This window comes from Melozone crissalis, unplaced genomic scaffold (genome assembly GCF_028551555.1).
Source record: "Melozone crissalis strain CALT ecotype California unplaced genomic scaffold, PUWL_Pcris_2 ptg000004l_1, whole genome shotgun sequence".
NCBI lineage: Eukaryota > Metazoa > Chordata > Aves > Passeriformes > Passerellidae > Melozone > Melozone crissalis.
This window is the reverse complement of record NW_026535782.1, coordinates 25779845-25793986: the sequence shown is the minus strand read 5'-3', so window position 1 is coordinate 25793986 and position 14142 is coordinate 25779845. Positions and strand designations below refer to the sequence as shown.

The 14142-nt window shown below is 40.4% G+C and overlaps 2 protein-coding genes across 3 annotated transcripts; both read left to right on the top strand.

Moving 5' to 3' along the window:
- Positions 1–1132: 1132 nt before the first annotated feature.
- TMBIM4 (transmembrane BAX inhibitor motif containing 4) lies at positions 1133–7944 on the top strand. The gene is made up of 7 exons (XM_054275123.1): positions 1133–1258; positions 2281–2389; positions 3655–3760; positions 4829–4862; positions 5797–5914; positions 6391–6436; positions 7110–7944. The coding sequence occupies exons 1-7, from the start codon at positions 1156–1158 to the stop codon at positions 7314–7316; spliced, it is 723 nt and encodes a 240-aa protein (XP_054131098.1). The 5' UTR covers positions 1133–1155; the 3' UTR covers positions 7317–7944.
- Positions 7945–8515: 571 nt separating this feature from the next.
- Positions 8516–13651, top strand: LLPH (LLP homolog, long-term synaptic facilitation factor). 2 transcript variants are annotated; one of them, XM_054275020.1, is made up of 3 exons: positions 8516–8572; positions 8651–8834; positions 11167–13651. In XM_054275020.1, exons 2-3 carry the CDS (start codon positions 8654–8656, stop codon positions 11328–11330), a joined length of 345 nt encoding a protein of 114 aa, XP_054130995.1. In that variant the 5' UTR covers positions 8516–8572; positions 8651–8653; the 3' UTR covers positions 11331–13651. The 2 variants fall into 2 exon arrangements, with proteins under 2 accessions (XP_054130995.1, XP_054131004.1); XM_054275029.1 differs by having other exon boundaries at positions 8518–8576.
- Positions 13652–14142: the final 491 nt, after the last annotated feature.

Genomic DNA, 14142 nt, shown 5'->3' with positions numbered 1-14142 from the left:
ATTTGAAGGCTACGGTTATATCTGTCCTTCAATTGTCTCAAGCCTCAAACTATTTGCAGGAGTCAACTCCAGCACCAATGCTCTGAAATGTTTCATTTCTCACACAGAACGCCTCTAAGAGGTACTTTAAAGGAAACAGCACTGCATGTATTTGGAGAAGGCAACACCAGATGCTTTACCAGAACTCTAAATGCTTCTTCTGGGGAGAGCATCAGTGCTGTTCTTCTGCAGAGGCAGATGCAAGAAAGCACGCAGCATAACTGTTTCCAAACAGTTACCATTCAGCAGTGCGAGCAAACTGAAAGATGCTACTTGCAGCAACTGAAAAATGCAAAATGATGGTAAAAAAATTATAAATACTTCCCAGAATATAAAGTCATGCTCATAATTCTTGTCTCTGCAAGTGAAAGTGACTTTTCTACTAAGTCACCTCAGTAGAAAAGCTGCTCAAGATTATTTCATCGCGAAATCATAGAATCGATTTACTTCTTCCTTGAGAAGCTGAATACAGTTCAGGCCCCTATTTTCCAATTTTCAAAAGCACTTCTAGTCAAATGTATTACATATATTTCTAAAGTGTCTGTTGCTTCAGTTTCTTGGCGCACTTTGGTTAATATTCAAGAGTTAAACAAATATCCTGCTGCACAGGTTACCCACATCCCCAGATGGTGCCTTTTGTGATTGCTCAGTGTGAGCTCTCACACGTCCGACTGCACCAAGTGCTTTGTGACGCCTGAGAAACGCCGGGCATCTTTGCTTTCTGCTCAATTACAGAGTTTGAAGGACGGGACATGCAACTAGGAGAAGGCCGAGGTAAAATTCTGCTTTGCATTAAGGGTTTCTGGAAGTGAAGCCCATCTCTGTGGGACACAGGCGGACGGGAGCATCAGCCCCACCGCCGCTCCCTCAGGCACCGCCGAACAGGCAGCGTGTGCAGCTGCAGCACGGTCCGGAGAGCAGCGGAGTGCGGCTGAGGCGAAGAGCAGCCCAAGGGCTGGGTTTTCCAGGCACTGGAAGCCCCCCCAGGCCCTTCAGAGCTCAATTACACACGGCCAGCCCGCCACAAAGGTCGCACCCGCGATCGACGCGCTCGGCCGCTCGGCGGGGCGCCCTGCTCGGTGCCACGCCCCCCGGAAGCGGAGACGGACGGCGGCCATGGCGGCCATGGCGGGGGAGCAGCGCTACCCGCGGAGCTCCATCGAGGATGACTTCAACTATGGCAGCAACGTGGCCTCGGCCAGCGTCCACATCCGCATGGGTAAGGACTGCGGATGGGTGGGAGAGCAGCACGGCTCCGCCGCAGTCCCCCAGCGCTTGCGGAGAGGTCCCTTTGCCCGCAGTGGCGGAGCGGTGAGGGGATGCCCTCCGCTCCGGGCAGGTGCCCCTGTGACACCCCGGTCACCCCCGGCCTTGAGCTGCGCTCGGGCTCCGCGCAGTGTTCTAACCGGGCCCTAGGTTGTGAGTGCGGAGCCAGGGCGCTGTTTAGTCCAGGTCAGGCGTCAAGGGTGAGGGGCCGCGGCCGGCGGAGGCTTTGTCGTTTAACCGCGAGTGAAGGGGGTCGGTGTTCTCCGGAGAGCGGGTACCCGTGTACCCGGTACCCTGCGGGATTCAGACCTGGTTCTGTTCAGCATGATGAGTTTTGGAGTCCAGACATGAGCCATGAGATGGTAGTCCCTGCAGAGACGCACCTCCCCGAGGTGTGGAGGGAAAGCCTGGACGTGGCAGTGGGTGCCATGGTCTGTGACACGGCGCTGTTGGACTCTGTCCCCTCACAGGTCTTTTCCAAGCGTATTCATTCTGTGATTCATAAATACTAGAATTAGTGACTATAATTACAGAAGTGTAGCCATGAGACTGAAGGATTGGAATTTCTTCTGAGAGGTGTGAAAACTTTTGTTTCTTCCAAGCATCTGGCATGCCTTCCATGATAACCCTCTGTCAGTTAGGTCCATTAGGCACCTAATGGTGCCACATGATGGAGAAGGTGTGCTGTCAGTATAGTGAGAATGGGTGTACGTAGGTCTTAATCTGATCCAAAGTAAATTCCTTGCAAGTGTTTTCTATATTTCTTTTGCCATCATTGTTAATAGTTACATAATGATGTCCAGGGATAAATGCAATTTTGCTGTAATACTGTGTCAGGTTTTTAAAGTAAAATGGCTTTTTACGAACTATGACTTTATAACAGTTCCCTCTGAAAATGAAATCTTGTATCTGATTTACTGTTAAACTTTGAAGCTGTAAGCCAAAAGTGGTTTCATTTTTATTTTCCTTTTCCAGCATTTCTGCGAAAGGTGTACAGCATTCTTTCTGTTCAAGTTCTGTTGACCACAGTCACATCTGCAATTTTTCTATACTCTACTGGAGTGCAGGCATTTGTTCATGAGAGGTAAATTCTAAGGTGAAATGCAGCTGTTTAGCATGTGTTAGGTATAAATTATGTAACTTGTTGCTACACTTTGTAATCATTTTTATAATCTGTGGTTTTGTTGCTGTAATAGATACTTTTTAACTTGATTAGGGAGTAACTTTTCTTCTCTGACATTTTTCTCCTTGATTTACCATGAAAACCCTTATTATCTTTTTTGTTGTGTTGTTATTTTAATCAATGCTTTATTAATAGTGCTTATTTTAATATTAATGTTGTGCAAACTTTTACATGAGTTGCAGAACATCTCATTTACTGACATTTCTGTTTTTGTAGTCTAAATACTTTTAGAATCTCTTTGGAATGCTGTTGTTTATAGGTGCCTGTTCCAAAAAGCAGAATCATGTCTTATTCCTCTTCCTCCCTCTCCCATCTTCTTTTTCCCCTTACCCCCTCCCCACTCCCCCAAAAGAATTACTCTGCTTAAATTCCTGTGGGCGTGCTTCATTTTGCCTCTCAGATTTTCATGATAAAATAAGTCCCAGAATGTAAACTGTGGTGAACAGGCCAGGGAAAAGACCAGCTGGGAAAGGAGAGCACCGAGTCTAGCTTCAGTTTTCCTCCAAATGCACTTTTGGACTTCTACTTTCACTTTAAAGCCCAAATATAAAGGAGGAATAAACACTGCATGAAAGTTTCAATTTCTGTATAACCTATAGTGTATACAACAGTGGTTGTAAAACTACAGTTTTCTACATAAACCTGATAATTTAAAATTGTCCTACTTGCTTGGAACTGTTGAGATTTTGTGTTTCATGTTGGCCCCATTTTTCTTGGAGGGCTACTTGAATGATTTAGCAATACTTACTGGTCACTACTGATTTTCTTTGGTGCAGTTAGTGCCCATGTTTGTTGCATCCAGGTGCTTATGGGAAATAGTTCTCTGAATATGGAGTTCAGAACAGGTGAAACAGTACATATACTTTAATGCTCTTACTTTGTATGGATGGATTTTCTTCTTTGTATGTGCTCATTTCCAGGTCATGGATTACTGGGCAATCTTCAGCTTTAGTATGAAAAAGTTCTTTACTGGTGGCTGTGCTATTTTTAACTGATTATCTGTAGTAGTATTCTTTAAACAGTTTTATTGTAAACTTGTGTTACATTTACTTTGGATATCTTTTCCTAGATGGTCATTTAAAAATTTGAATTTATATAAACTATTCCATAATCTTACAGATATTTAAGTTTGATTACTTTTTTTTTTTTAATATGGAATTTTACAGGCCTGCCTTGCTTTTGATATCTGGGTTTGGATCTCTGGCTGTAATTGTGGCACTGACCCTCTACAGACACCAGCACCCTGTTAATTTATACCTGCTGTTTGGATTTGTAAGTGTTTAATTAAGTTAAATTATTAATTGATTAATTAATTCAATGTAATAGTCCCTTGAATATCTGGCATTATAATTAATTCCTTGAAACTAGAGACATGTAATTTGTTTTTCTTGTATTCCTTAAAAGATATCCTATATATTTATGAAGGTCTGAGTTACTTTTTGGAGATTCTGCCCACAGGCTGTTCCTACATAGCAGGCACTTCAGGTTTCTTTCAGCATCTTTTTAGAAAGAGTGTTAGAAACTTGGAACCAGTTTGAGCAAGGGTTATTGCATGTGTGTAGAAATCTGTCTGCTCTCATTGTTCTCTTGATGTCAGGGATTTTTTCTATGCAACTGCTCAGTAGGAAAGGAGGAGGTATTCCTGTTACCTAAATTGTTAAATGGACAGCCTTCAGCAGAGACCCAAACCAGCCATATAATTTATTCTTCCAGTTGTCTTTTTGATGCTAAATTCTGAGCATGTTTCCAGCACAGGCAGATCTGTCAGAGCTGTCCTCAAATTTTAGTCTTCTGTCTGATGTTGTGAGTATGTAGATCCAGGCTAAGAGTTGCTCTTGGATATTTTGGATTATGTAGCAAATCAGTCTTCTGAAAAGAAGTCACAGTAGCTCAATTAAAATTTGATGTTTCAAGAGTTGCCTAAATTGTGTTTGTGATAAAACAGAAAGACAGTTTTGCTGTGAAGTAAACAGATTATTTAAAGGTTAAGTGTGGAAGGGAAACTGATGCAGACACTGTTAGACAGCTGTCCAACAAGATATTACAAATATATTACTTTTATAGCCCCTTGAATAGTTTGTCAGAAGTGTCATATAAATGCTGTGCACTTACAGTAGGAAATGTGACATTTTTCTATAGGGAAAGTCTGTCACTCATTTTCACTTTGTATTGTACTTTTTTAATGTAACACAACTTCCAGCCCAGAAGGACAGTGTGATTGCCATTTTCTTGTTGAAAATTAAACATGTTTTCATACAGAAAGATTTAACAGGAGACTTCATGTTTAATGGTTTGATTTTTTTCTTACCCTCCTCTTTTTTTTGGGTTTGCTTTTTGTAGACTCTGCTGGAAGCACTGACAGTTGCCATTACAGGTAAATAGTAGCCATCCTATTATCTGGTTCCATAAAGAATTTGGAAAATGAATCCATTATATTGTACTAATTGGCATTAGGGTTTTCTAGATGTGACTAAAATCATAATGAATCCTGTTTGAAAATTTGAATGACAGCGATAGGAGTTCAGCAAAACCAGGAAATCAGGGGAGAAAACTGAATTCTGATTCAGAAATGAAACTGTATAAACTTGAAGTGAGAAATTGAGGAATCCATTCTTTCAGTAGAGTTAAAAATGCTCTTTTTCATAATGTTCAGATCGATCTTAAAAGTTGAAATAGTCCTACCTGTCCCCTCAATTTCCTCAAAGGGAATCTGAGTTTGGAGAATTCTGTGCTTCATGGTCAGGGTTGAAATGAGGCAGTGTGCGGTCACATCATGGCATCATCTTGAACTATACCTTAGTGCATAAGATGAAACCTCTTCATTGTGGCCTATGATATCCTGATTTGTGGAAAGAAAAAGGAGGAAGGAGGGAAGAAAAAGATTGCACGTGTTTCTGCTATCTTTCTCTTCCTGTCCCCTAATGAAAACTTCGAGCATTTTTAGGGAATTGTTTTATTTTTCCCCTTGTTGCAATATTGTGAAAAATTCATACAGTTTTTTTCTTAAGATCTCTATTATCTGTGCTTAAAATCCTTTTGCTTTGTTTTGTTGCTGTGTTCATAATTCTGACTAGGGAAGACCTTTTGTTTCCATTTAAGAAGCTACAGCTATAAAGTAAATGTCAAACTTAGTTAGTACACGATCCCTGAGTCCTATGATCATGAATTTGAAATGCAAAGACAAGTTCAGGCCTAATTTACCAAATCTTGTTCACAGTTAAGTTTAAATTTCTGTTTCCTCAGAAGATAACTCAGCAAATACATAGGGTGGAGTTCCTTAATTGACAGATTACTCTTTCTGTTTATAGTGAGTTTCTATGATGTCTCCATCGTCTTGCAAGCCTTTATTCTTACTACTGCTGTATTTCTTGGATTGACTGCATATACCTTGCAGTCAAAGAGAGATTTCAGCAAATTTGGAGCAGGGTATGTTGTCATATTGATGATTTTTTTTAAAATTTTTTGTTGTTCTTAAGGTTTTAGGGTTTTTTTTTCTTTCTTAAACCAAGCTTTGCAGGTATAGTAAGGAATACAGTCAATAGAACCTGCTTCAAGGGAATGGTGAGGGTTATTTATTTAAAATTATTCGTTTTACACGCTTCTGATCCTTGGTAAATTCTTTTCAGTGATAAAGAATCTTAAAACAATTAGAAAACTAGTTCACATGGATTTTTCACTGAGAGAGAAGGCAGATGTTTCAAATCTTTAAAAAAAATAAAGTTAGAACATAACTTTTGACAGCTTTAAAAAATTTTTACTGCTGAGACCAGTAAACAGTTGGCATCTAAGAATTCCATTTACTTGCCATATATATTGTGAAGAGATTTTAGAAAGGAGGATATTTTAAGTTAAGTCTAAAAGAATGTATATTGTTGGTCACAGTGTAATTTATTTTCTTTCAGCCTCTTTGCTTGTTTGTGGATTTTAATCATCTCAGGTTTCTTGAGGGTAAGATATTTTGTGTTCACAGTTCAAAGATATTCACAGTATCACAGAATGGTGTGGGTTGGGAGAGACCTTAAAGATCACCTAGTTCCAGCCCCCCTGCCATGAGCAGGGACACCTTCCACTACGATCATGTCACTCAGACCTGTTACTGACTTCTGGTGTAACTAAAAGGTTTGGATCGGCCCACTATAGCTTAATGAAAGAAAATTGTTAGCCAGATCCATTACTGTTCTACATCCTGCTGGTCATCATTTAACCACACATTTTCAAGTTAGATTTTTGTTGGGTGCTGTTCTTGCCAACATAAAAGGGGTATTTGGGTTGATTGATGAAATTTGTCAATTGAGATCCACTACTTGATGAAGAGAATGTGAAGGACATTTGAGATTTAATTATATTTTGGTTTTCTAGCTTCTAGTTTTCTAGTCTGCTGTTAGTATTCTGGAGACCAGACCTTCCTCCCTCTTAAGTGGAGGCACTTTTACTCAGTCAGAGATTGTGTGACTGGAGAATATATGGAATAAGAGCATTGAAATATCACCATAATACTGTGGTTTTGTGTGCATAACAATAGAAAGACTGTGTTTTAAATGTGGCATATCATTATGCAGGGATTTTAATATTTAAAAAATGAAATTCACAAGTATCTTTTTCATATTTTATCTGCTTCCAGCTGTTTTTCTATAGTGAGACAACAGAGTTGGTGTTTGCTGCTGCTGGAGCTCTTCTGTTCTGTGGATTTATTATTTATGACACTCATCTGCTGATGCACAAGTTGTCCCCTGAAGAGTACATACTGGCTGCAATCAATCTCTACTTGGACATCATAAATCTGTTCCTGCACCTGCTGCGTTTTCTGGAGGCATTTAATAAAAAATAGTCAAAAGCAGAGTGGTTTGACTACAGCACAATTAAAGTTAAGTTTATGGATGATCTGCAAACTCTGTAGTTCTGCCTTCTAAAGACTGAATCTTTATTATGTTTGCATTCCATGAATATTGGTCTCTCCATAGGGGGAAAAATGCCTTTTTACATAGCTACAGATCTTCTCCAGACCATGTATATTATGTAGTTAACATGCTGTCTTCATTACAGTCACTTTTTAAATCACTTAATTTGCAGTGTAATTAATGATTGAAATTTTGCCAACTCCTGTTTACTTCAGAATAAGCTTCCCTGCTGTTCTGTAGCTGCTGAAAATGTTTCCTTTGGGATTGATCATTCGTTTATGTACCACATAAGGGTAGCATGAGTTTACCATTGTGCAATGTTTATAATAAGATAATTTTTTTTGTTTGGTAAATTGAAATGCTGTCTCTGACAGAGGTACTCTGTCCTAGTTAAGGGCTGTCACTATGGAAGCTGTGAGGGTGTTAAAACAATTAAAGGGAATATTCTTTATTTTAGTACTATTTATTGCCTATCAGTGTTCTGAAAAATCATTTGGAGATTGATTATGGCGTTTTATCAACTTATGTATAATAAAACTCACTGTGTGTCAATAAAAATTGGAAAGCCTTTAGTCTGTTCTTGGAGAACTTCGGGATGCTGAGAATGAGCGCTGCAGACGGGTCGGTGCTGGCAGGGTAGAGGTGCTGGGACTGTGGCTGCTTCCCAAGCTGTGGGATGCTGGAGGGGCAGGCAGCATAAAAACTGTTTTGAAAGGCTTCCTTTGTGTTTAGTAAGGGATTGTTACTGCTCGCAGTCCTGTCACTGAGGGGTGGGAGACGAGGAATGCCGTACTTGGGGAAGGTGCGCCGCTGCCCGCCCCACGCTGGCACCGAGTGCGCTTTCCGTGAGGCCGTCCAGCTACCACTGTGGATGGGTTTGAGCGAGTGTCATAGCCTTAGAATTTCATTCAGAACAGCGGGGCAGGAGCTAAGAACAAATCCCTGCTTTTTACGTTGTGATGGAGCACACGTTTATCCTTTCATGTCTCCCGCTCGCCCCGGCCGCGCAGCGCAGTCTGGGCACAAGCCCCTCAGGGGCGCAAGCGGGAATGCGGCTGCGAGCTCGCTCCGACACTTACGGTAGAGCCCATCTGCCCCCGCGGGCGGCCGGGCGCCTCCGTGTGCGCATGCGCGGGCGGGCCGCGTGGCCTGGCGGCAGTGTGTGTGGCGGCCTCGCGCGCGGCAGGTGAGTGGGTGGCACCGCCTCCCCCCCTCCCCGTATGCGCGCGACCCCCCTTGAGCGCTCCCGCTTCCCTCCCCGCAGGACATGGCGAAGAGCCTGAGGAGCAAATGGAGGAGGAAGATGCGGGCGGAGAAGAGGAAGAAGAACGCGCCCAAGGAGCTGGAGAGGCTGAAGAAGATCTTGGGAACCAAAGCGGATGTCATCATGGAGGAGGTCAAGGAGGTGGCGACCGTGGTGCCCCCCGAGAAGGTCCTGGAGGCGAAAGGTGAGTGCGGCCCTGGCTGGTTGTTGTGCTGCAGTTGTTCCCTCCCCGGTGCGGCAGGGCCCCGGTGCTGTTACTGCCCTGTGGCTCTCTCCGCCGCCATCAGCCGTGTGTGTGCTTGTTACAGGAGAACAGGCACTCGGCAAGCCTCTGTTTTAAAGCTAAAACACTGACTCTGGTCCTCTCGCAACACTGGCATCCATACTGTCAATACTGCATCCGGTCACTTGCGGAACAAGGTTATTAACATTTGGTTTTAGTACGTAAAGTATGTAATGTTTTGTATGGAGAAACATCTCTGAGACCCTCAGGTGAATGTGGATTCACCAGTTAGCAGTTGTTCCAGTCACAGCATTATGTTTACTGCCAAACTGTCCTAATTTGAGGAGGCTGCTAAACATAAAGTAGCTGGGGTAGGAATAATACGGGCCCAGTTTCTGAATACTAATTAGTGTTGCATTGCCACATGGTGCAGGAGTGGATGGTATTAGGTGTCTATAACTACTGCCATCTTCCTCCTTGTATCTGGAATCGAATGTAAAATATAAAGGAAGTAACCCAGGGAGGGGAAACAGAGGTTTTCAATAGCTGCATACTGGATGGGAGTCAGAACGACACCTCCTCTTTCCAAAATTGACGTCCAAACTAAATCATAGTCTTATTTTGATTCTCCAATTTGTGCCACTTAAGATGTTCTGATACTGGAAATTGAAATAAAATGGTATATAAAAAATACTTGTCCAATTAAGGTTAACTTCAAGAATAATCTGTAATTTTGTCCATGGTTCAGATTTGTCCTAGAAACCAGGTGTAAAAGTTATTCTTTAAGGGTTAGTTAGAATTGAATTTCCAAAATGTTTTGGAACACTGTCAGACTTCTGATGCTGAAGTTGAAGGAGAAATCATTCCTTTAAACCTGGTTTCTGAAATAAATACATGGCTATCTGTCATTTTTGCACCTCTTTCCAACTCTGCTGACAACTTCTCTACAGTGGCCAGTTTCAGCTGGCTTTTTCAGAGAGATAGCAGCCTCAGAAATACCTCAGAAAAGATGTATTTCACAAAACAGCTACAAGTTTTGTGAAAGTAATGGTGTCTTCTTTGAGAGGACTTTTCAGGACTAAGTGTAGGAGCTCGCATTGCCAAGTGTTACAAGAACTGAAGTAGATAAAAACTTCACCCATAATATGTACTTACTGCAGACAGATAAATAATTTTCCAGCCGAAGAAAGTATATAGGTAAATATTACAGACATCTTACCCTATTACTTTAGGGTATTGTTTACAGCACACTGTGAATTTTTTTTTTCTGTTTTTCTTCTTAAGAAAAAAATAATATAAGGTCTGCTGTGCTGGATAGGCTTTTGGTTCTGCCACCAGCCCCTGTGCTGATTCTCTGCTGATTGCAAGTATTTGCAGGCCCCCCAGTTTAGGGCTCCATAAGCATCTCTCTGATGCAGATTCCTGTAGCCTCTCAACCTCAGCTGTTGAAGTAGCATGTTGGCCTTTTCCTCCTGCGCTTTGTCTCCCAACATTAGACAAGCAGTACATAAGTCTTTTTTCCTCTCCATAAAACTTGTGGTAAAGGCTTGAGTTGCACACATATGGTTTGGGAACAAGGTTGGGATGAAATTACAGAGCACAGTTGCAGTCAGTACTTAGTAAGGTGCTCCTCTTGCACTTTCTTATCTCCTGAGACATGACCTTCATGGGATGTTAGGCAGCTGGGGACACCGTTCTTGGGAGTGACCATGTCATGGGCAGTCTTCCTCATCCTAGGGATTAATCCTCTCCTTCTGCCTGTCAATGTGTCAGACCTGATGTCATGCTCACACCTTGAGGCAAGTGTGGCATCACTGGCTGATAATTACTGCTGTCATTGTATTTCACCTTTTCTCCTTACTATTCTTTTTACTTGTATTCATTTTCCACTCAGAATAATTTCTTAGAGCAGATCTTAAACGTTACATCCTAAAAAGTGTGTAATTGTGCATATCTTTCAGTAAGCCTCTGGCTTCATGCATGCTTCCATGATGGAATTACAGTGTTCTTAGACACAGGATTAGAACAGATTGCTGATGAAAGAATAAGATGCTTTGCCCATACATGACCTTTAGGAAAAATATTGCACATTTACTGTCAACTCTTGAAGTTCCTGGGTTGCAGTTACATTGGTTTGGAAAGTGCTTTCAGTTTATAAACCCTTCAGTTCTCTATGTACAAATACTGTTGTGTCTAGGGATATTTTTATCATTTGGGGGAATCTAGTAACAAAATAGCTTCTGTGAAACTGATTCAGATATTTCACTCACTAAAAATACCTTTAATTTTTCAGATGACTGCAAAATGGAGCTGGATAATAAACGAAACAAAAAAACTCTTCTAGACCAGCATGGACAGTACCCAATATGGATGAATTCCAGGCAAAGAAAGAAGCTTAAGGCCCAGCGTGTTAAAGGGAAAAAAAAATCAAAAGTGGCCAAAGGCCTCGTCTGGTAGAAATCAGTTTTGTAAAGATCATGAATATTTTATTTAACAAAATAAATTTTCCACATAAATTCATCAGATTTTGTGCTTGGTCACTGCATATAATTTATTGTGTCGAGTGAATTTTTGAAGAGACTGTTTGGCTGGCAAATGATGAAAGAAATTGCAGCTTGGTGTCTGCCAAACTTAAAAAGCAAGCTGAGTGCCTTTGAATAACTAATTGTGTGTGGTTATCTGTTTTCCTGGGGGGGTGAGGGTCTTCATCTTTTATACTGTGAGCACCAAAAGCAGTAAAGGAAATCCTAAAAGTAATTAAACCAAATGGTTTTGTACTGTGGTCTTTTTCAGTGTGACTTGTCTTTTATTAAAAATAGCCAAAGGTTTCTGTAAACACACAGTATCCTTTAAATCTTCCTGTAAAATTTGTTGCACTGACTTGTGTTGCTTTTAACATCTGATGATTAACAAAAATATATTTTCATATGTAACTCCAAAATTTTTATGCTGAAACAACACTAGGGCCTCATGAAAATTCTGCAAGTAAAATGAGAAAGTGTCAGCCTGACATAAGTTCACAAAGAGAACAACAAAATATTTCATTGCTGCCTGCAACAGAAATACTGTAGGAACTAAATAAGTGCAAGTACAACTGATTATTTTATTATTAAAATGAGAGAACACAAATGCACCAAATGGAAATAAAACAGTTTTATTTAAGATCTTTTCCAAGTTTTAGTAAAGTAAATGAGAATTTTGCTTTCCATATGTATTTTCAGTAGCCTTTTGTTCCTTTTAAATGGTACTTACCTATCCTGCTTTACAATGTGTGCATAGGATAAAATACTGCGTGATTGTGTAACAGATGCCATTGGTGTGATTAGCTACATTTGGGTGCATATTACTTGGCAATAACATGTGATGACAGATGCAAGGCTTAGTTGCCCTGAAAGCTTGTGTTTTTAAAATGTCTCTCATTTCAAGGATGGAAATAATTACAGTACCAACGCTGCAGTATGGTGCCTTTTCAAGTACCAGGCATGGGTACAGGGCATAACCTTTGTCCAGCTTCATGCAAGATGAGATCCACGTTCTGTGATTACCCACAAATTGTGGTTTGTATCCATTATGATAACTTGGGCATAGGAAAGAAGATCTGTTATTTTAATTGCACTAGGTTGTAGTATGCTAAACTCTGGTAAGATGAACTCAGTGTGATAGAAAATTAAGTTTTTCTGGAAAAATACTGTGGGCTTATTACTATTGTTAGGGAAAGGTACATAAAAATTGCAACAACGTTAAAGGAAAAACCAATGCGTCTTCTATTTTCACATAAATTGACAGTTAATGACTTGGTAAGATATATAGGTCACATATTACCAAATTATATGCTATTGATAACTTTATATTTTGAAAATATTTCCATTAAGTTGATAAAAGCCCTGCTAGTTGATAAAAACAGCTGCTGCTATCAATTTTTTTTTGGTCTTACTAGATAAGTGGATCTAGATTTTGGTATCAAACTTATCCAAATGTTAGCATGTAGATTAGGACTACTTTAAAAGTTATTCATTTGGATGAAACTGTTTATGAATGTGTTTAACCAGGAATGGAATGGAATGAACAGTCAGATTGTATTTATTTATTGTTGTAACAATGTAGGCTTTATTTTGCTTAATACATGCTTTGGGGAATTGAGGAGGGGAGCTTCTTGGGCTTAAGTGTGAAAAAACAATTGTTTTCTTCTGTAAAGTAAGCAGAGTGCTATTTTTGACATGTTGTTTGTAAATCAGATGACTTTCAAGCAGCTCCCTTGGGAAAGCAGGCTGCTTTTCCTGAGTGGAGATGATTAAACTGGCAAAGTCCCCCTGTTTAGATGTACAGCTTCAGTCAGTTAATTTAGGTGCCATCATCTGCCTCATCTTCATCGAGCCTGCCCTCGCTGCACTGCCCTTACGCTGTCGTCTCTCCAGAGCTGTTTCACTGCTTCTTCCTCTATAAGAGAAAATTACCTTCATAACTGAATAGTCTTGCTTATTTGTGCTTTTATGACCTAACCCTGAGCTTTGTTGTGTAGCTTTATTAGTCAACTGTTTTTGTGACCAGATTAAGAATTTGAATCTTAAGTGAAAGACAGCAGATGCTGCACTGATGTTTTATTTAGAAGTTGCTTCCTTCCTGTAACAATACTGGCTGTGTGAGGTATTTCCTTCATGGTGTCCGGGATAAAGTCAAACATGTTCACTTAAACTACAGATATTTTAAGACATCCTGTTTGATTTTTGAGGTGAAATGGAGGATAAGAAAGGAATAAACCTGGTCTTTACTGGAACAGAGCTCTTGGTGTTGTACCAGTGTATTGTGTACAATGTCATACCTCACTCGGGTGAGGCAGAGCTCTCTATGGGCCAGGAAATATTTTTGATATTTGATAATATTTTGTTTGGGTGGGATTTGTAATCCAAGCTAAAAGCTTGCTTGTAGACAGACAGCAGGAACCTGGCTAAACATGCAGCATGGATGTAACCAGAGCCTAAGTCATGGATACAGCAGGGAAATTCTGCTTTCTGGGATTTGAGTATATACTGTATGTGGAGACTGTAATTTTGTATTTGGAATTTGTTTTGACCAACTCTATTTTTTGAATGGAAATACCAAATTACTTAGCTGCCTTTGAGTATTTGATTCATACTGCTGAATCTAAAACATGTTTCTGTTTGAGTTGATGGAAAAAGCCACGTTTCCTTCCAATAGAAATGAATTTAAACATAATTGGTTTTGACTGAAATACATATTTTAAAACTCCACAGAGGGATTTTCAAAGAAG

Coding starts and splice junctions, on each gene's coding strand:
- LLPH (XM_054275020.1), top strand. CDS start 8,654: ATGGCGAAGAGCCTGAGGAGCAAATGGAGGAGGAAGATGCGGGCGGAG. Junction 8,835..11,166: donor GAAGGTCCTGGAGGCGAAAG/GTGAGTGCGGCC, acceptor TTAATTTTTCAG/ATGACTGCAAAATGGAGCTG.
- TMBIM4 (XM_054275123.1), top strand. CDS start 1,156: ATGGCGGCCATGGCGGGGGAGCAGCGCTACCCGCGGAGCTCCATCGAG. Junction 1,259..2,280: donor CAGCGTCCACATCCGCATGG/GTAAGGACTGCG, acceptor TTCCTTTTCCAG/CATTTCTGCGAAAGGTGTAC. Junction 4,863..5,796: donor ACTGACAGTTGCCATTACAG/GTAAATAGTAGC, acceptor TTCTGTTTATAG/TGAGTTTCTATGATGTCTCC.